The sequence below is a fragment of the Lactuca sativa genome, chromosome 7 (genome assembly GCF_002870075.4).
Source record: "Lactuca sativa cultivar Salinas chromosome 7, Lsat_Salinas_v11, whole genome shotgun sequence".
NCBI lineage: Eukaryota > Viridiplantae > Streptophyta > Magnoliopsida > Asterales > Asteraceae > Lactuca > Lactuca sativa.
The window spans coordinates 159,308,365-159,314,248 of NC_056629.2; the positions used below are offsets into that span (position 1 = coordinate 159,308,365).

Genomic DNA, 5,884 nt, shown 5'->3' on the forward strand with positions numbered 1-5,884 from the left:
TGTTTCAACTGATCAAAATTTTCTTTTTTCCACCATTAACATATGCGGTTAACAGTGTCTGTCTCCTTTGCAGCTACATGTTTGAATGGGTCACAGTTTCGTCCATTGATACCCTTGTTAGAAGCCATGCCAAAGGAACTTGGTGCTAGCCTGCATGATATACTTAATCTGATCACAGGTAATTTCTTGAAACAACATTCTGTCATGGCCTCCATGTGTTCGATAAAATGTCTCAATGAAAAAATAGTTAAAAATCATTAATGTTTTTACTTCACTTTGTTCCTTATTCTTTTCAGAACTATACAACTCAATTTAGATTGGGTTGGATGCCATTTTTATAACAATAGGTTGATGCTAGTTCCTTATTCTGTCAGAATTTGCAGTTAAATACATTGAGCATATCGAGAAGAAACACATGGAACCCGAAGAATGTTAGTTCCTTATTCTGTCAGAATAGGTTGATTCTAGTTCCTTATTTTGTTTTGTTGGGTATATTCTTGGTAATACAAATTCTTAAAGAATATTCTTGCAGAATAGTTTATTTTGTAAGAATATTATTTGTTGTATTCTGATAGAATTGTAGTTAATTATTTGTATGTTTAATGTGCAGGTTTTACAAGTGTATCACTACAAATTACTTGACAATGAATTTCTGGTAGAAAAGGCTTCAAGAATGGATTGAATACCTGATGGGAAAGGGTTGAAGAATGAATTAAAGAATGATCACACTCATTTTTTAAGAATGTTGTTATTTTTTAAGAATTATACTTGTTTATTCTTTTAGAATGTTTGTTATTATTTAATGAATCACAATCATACAATGTAATTTTTTGATATATTACTAGTTCAAGAATCGATTTTGTGTATTCTTTCAGAATGTATTTACTAGTTTATGTTTGCCATTCTGCCATTCTGACAGAATAAAATCGAAAAATACATTTACTAGTTTATGGTTGACATTCTATCATTCTGACAGAATAAAATCGGATTTTTAAATTTGAATTAATTTGAAATATTCATATTTTTAAGAAATAAAGGAATTAATCATCCCTAAAAATCCGAAAATTTCCTTTTGTAATATAGGTTAATTGACTAAAATGCCCTTATGCTGAAATTTGTGTGATTATATGGTACATGCTATCCTATTCTACTACCATAGACCCTCAAATCATGACATTTGATTATATTCCATCCGATGGTCCAGATCTGTGCATTCTGGCACACAATAGTTAGTAAAAACAAAATAACCTAACCCTATATATATATATATATATATATATATATATATATATATATATATATATATATATATATATATATATATATATATATATATATATATATATATATAATCGTTTAGGATTATTAGAGTCAAATAAATTATTAATGAGGTAGTGTATAGATGATAATGTGATGTGAAGCTATAAAAGCTTTTAAATAAAAATGAAACCTAAGATTATGCTTCTTTGGGAAAACCTTTATGATTATGTAATATAAAGACAATATTTGACTTCAACAATCAAAGTGTTCTTTGCTCACATACAATGCCACAAAGAATCAAAGTCCAACATTATTCTCAACATCACAACCAGTTACAGATTTACCTGACTACATTTCCTCCTAATTTGACCATTTTGCCCCGTAATTACCCCAATATTACCGAGTTTCACCATCGACGCCGAAAACTCGTTGTAAAAAAGATACGGGTACATACTATAATCATTGACTATCGCAGCAGATTGTGGATCACCCATCAAGGCTTGATCTGATTCAAGCAATCCACCATTGTTCACAAGGTTCTTATAGTAAGCATTATCGAACTGGTATGTAGTCACCATATCTAAGGAATTGAGGTTGGTGTTTGATTTATCAACGTTAGGACATGAGGTTTTCAAGCTCGAGGCTAGAGATGAATCGAGGTTCGGATCAGGTTGACCTGTCCCCTTAAAGTTAAACAGCCTGTTCTTGAATGTAAAGCATTGAGCTAACCCGATGGTGTGTGCACCTGAGAGAGCCACGACATCCCTCAAATCAAGCCCTACAACAGCAAACTTAGCCGTGATGTTTGCTAGCGGCTCAAAGGGTGTTGGCAGGTTCTCGTTTGCTGCTTTCAGGTTTGCTGTCACCCCATCTCGTCGGCCTAGTGCAACAGCCCAGTTTGGCCCCCCTGACTGCATGCACAAAGATGGTTAATTAAACTTTAGTTATTACTACAAAACTAGCGTAAAATCTAAAGATCATGAGCTTTTGAAAGAATGAAGACTATATAACAAAAAAAGGTTAAAAAAGATTCAAATTTTAGTACCAGAAAAACAGCTTCTCTAGCTGCAAGCGTTAATATATCCACACATGAAACAGTCGATGGGCAAGCCCGTTCTACATCAGCTTTTATGTTGTCTATGACATCAAACCCTCGAACTGAGTTACGATTCGGGCCTGCTTTCTTTTCCCCTTTGAAGGTTTTAGTATCATCCAGAAGCACAGAACCATCACAACCCTGAAACCAACAGGACACAGTCTTAAAATGGTACTTTTAATGGTATATATATACACTAAACATGAATTATATATACTGATGGATTAATGATTACATTAACAAAACAGTCGTGGAAATGAAGACGGAGAAGAGATGCTGCTATCCTGGTGTCGTTCTTCATAGCTGCCCAAACACCATATCTAACAATCATAGGCAAGTTAGGACATGACGAATAATAGTAGTAATCGAGCTGGCCATTAGCTAAGAGGGATGAAAGGGAAACTAAGAGAAAGATAATGGTATTCTTTTGATGCATGGTGGTTATGGAGAATTATATTTTGACGAAGATAAGGTTTTTGTTATGATTCATGGTGGACGTGTGGTGGCTATTTATAAGCCAAAAAAGCACAAGAATATGAAGATCGAGGTGTATTCATTGGATGGGCTACTAGAGTGGCATTGCCATTATCCTTGTGATAACCTAATGGCCATGTTCTTGATTTCTACAATTAAACAATGTTTACTTTTAGCTCCATGAGATGGAGAAAATAAGTACACGAATGATATCATGGTTGTCTTTTTCATTAAACAAACTTATATGTAAAAAGTTACACTAATCTGCCTGAAGAACTACTAAAGTTTTGTGATTCTTTTATATCTTATGCAAGGATCAAGACAAAACATATCAACAACGACAATAATAATCTTTTAGATTGAAACTGCAGTGATTTTTTTTCATTAACGCAAAATCGAAGAAGGTTTTTTGAGAGAACCCTACATTGACCTTAAATCTCTTGAGAACGAAAAACTTATACTAAAAATTTATTGTGATATTATGAAAATTAAATGCAATAAACAATTTAAGTATGAGAAAAAGACAAATTATTGTAAACTCATTTATCATTTTCTTATATTTAATTAAACAAAAACTAGTGAGATCATTAAAATATCAATTAATTATGCGCAAAATGAATAACAACAACTCCAATAAGAGCTTTTTTTAAGTTTATTACTATTAGCTTTTCTATTTTGAGCACTTATTAACATATGAACAAATAGCTTTTTTTGGCTTTTTATATGAACAATTCAATATATATTAAATGGTATATTAAATGGTCAGTTTAAAGTTTTGTACATTTATGCTCTCCTTTTATGTATCATTTCAACCACATAACTATATTTTAGTTTTAACTTATTGTTATTTTTTTACTAATTAGTTATATATTTTTATTAAAGACTTAATGATATTTTATTTAATTATATAAATATTTTCTTCTGTTGTGGCATTTTAGGTATGATGTATGTTTAAAAAAGATTGATTAAATGAGAGGATTCTTTAAAGAATACTTTAGACAAATGTGAATGATCCAGTTAAAGTTAACAAAAAACCTACTAAAGAGTTTACCATTGAAAATACCATTTTCTTAGAGCTTAATTTTTATAGAACCATTAGTTGTCAACTATTTTAAGTCATGATATAGGTTAACCATTAAAGATTCTCTACGACAATATTATTTTAGTAATTTTGACAGATGATTTTCTAATTGGTAGACATCTCCGGAATTGCTAGGTCCCCTATTTACACGTATTAAATCCATATATATATATATATATATATATATATATATATATATATATATATATATATATATATATATATATATATATATATATATATATAAAAGTTCAAATAAAAACAGTAAATACTGTAAGAACATAAAAACATTTTGTTTATGTTATTAATATTCTATAAAAAAATATTATTTATATGTATTGTTGAAGTAATTATAATATGAATATTAACGTTTGAATATTCATCTATTCATTAGAATATTATTATTATATTATAAATTTATGTATGTGTATTTTTGTAATGAGTTCTAATTTTAGTTTTAATCTGTGACTATTCATTTATTCATTGCTAAATAATGACATAAAGTTGTGGATAAAATATTTATTGCAGAATAATAACATAAACATGATGTTTTTACGTTCTCACACTATTTACTATTTTTATTTTAACTATCCTTTATATATATATATATATATATATATATATATATATATATATATATATATATATATATATATATATGGGTTAGTTGTCAACTATTTTAAGTCATGATATGATATAGGTTAACCATTAAAGATTCTCTATGACAATATATATATATATATATATATATATATATATATATATATATATATATATATATATATATATATATAATATTATTTTATTATTAGAGAAAATTAGCTAGTTGTGTCTTTTTGTATTTCCCAAGGGTCTATTTGTAAGTTTTTATTTATTTATTCAATTCCTCTCTGCCTAATTGTGCAATAGAGAGTTTTTGTTAGTTACGCTCATATGGTATCAGAGCGTTAACTGATCCTCTTCCTTTCTTCTGTTCTTTCTTCCTCATCTTCATCTTCTTCATGGCTAGTTCATCTTCTCATTCCCTCTTATGAATAATGTTCTACATTATCTTCAATCGCATCACGCCTTCAAACTACCTATTGTCGAAGAATCAAATTTTTCCCCTTCTCTCTTATCTGAACTTGATGCCCCTTGTTAATGGAACCTCCTCTAAGTCGCCACCTACTTTAATCACTGATGGCAAATCGGCTCCAAACCCTGACTTTGTTGCCTGACAATCCGCTGATCAAAGGGATGTTATTCTCCTTCAGGCCTCCCTATCAGAATAAGCTTTCTCTAAAATTATTGGTCTATCCACTGCCTGTGACATCTGGCTAGCCATAAAAGATGCTTAAAGCAACTCCTCCGCCGAGCACATTCAGAATCTGCATGATCAAATTCAACAGGTCAGCAAGGGTTCATCCTCTGTTATAGATTTTGGTTAAAAGTGTCGTGCCCTATGCGATCAATTGGTAGTGATTGGTAAACCTGTGGCCGATTCTAAAAAAGTTTAATTGTTTTATGCGGTCGCGGTGCACCTTTTGAGACCTTTTCCACCACGATTCAAGCCTCACGCATTACTATCACCTTTCGTGACCTTCTTGCTCAAGCCAAAGGGCATGAGTTATTTATGCATTCTATTCACGGTTAATCTACCCCACCCGTGGCTTTCAATGTGAATTATCGTGACTCTCCACCTAGTTGGGGTCGTGGTGGTCAGTCTTCCCGTGGCGGTCGGGAGCAGCTGATTTGTCCTCCTACTACCAACTCTGTCAGAGTAATGGAGACTTCACAATTGCCTATGCTCAGCTTGCTCGGTCTGTTATTTCTACACCCAACTCCCTTGTGTCTAATCTGTATGTCGATCTTGCTAGAGCCTCTAATGCTCCATGTCATGTGACTTCATCTGGCCCCGACTGATATGTCGATTCGGGCGCATTTGATCACATGTCATCCTCAGCTGCTTCTATCAGCAATCTGACTCTGTTTTC

General features: G+C 31.6%; 1 protein-coding gene across 1 annotated transcript; it reads right to left on the reverse strand.

Annotated features, from left to right (window-relative positions):
- Positions 1 to 1,380: 1,380 nt before the first annotated feature.
- LOC111895587 (peroxidase 10) lies at positions 1,381 to 2,841 on the reverse strand. Its single transcript, XM_023891671.3, has 3 exons — positions 2,592 to 2,841; positions 2,306 to 2,497; positions 1,381 to 2,171 (listed from the first exon to the last, which is right to left on the reverse strand). Exons 1-3 carry the CDS (start codon positions 2,790 to 2,792, stop codon positions 1,593 to 1,595), a joined length of 972 nt encoding a protein of 323 aa, XP_023747439.1. The 5' UTR covers positions 2,793 to 2,841; the 3' UTR covers positions 1,381 to 1,592.
- Positions 2,842 to 5,884: the final 3,043 nt, after the last annotated feature.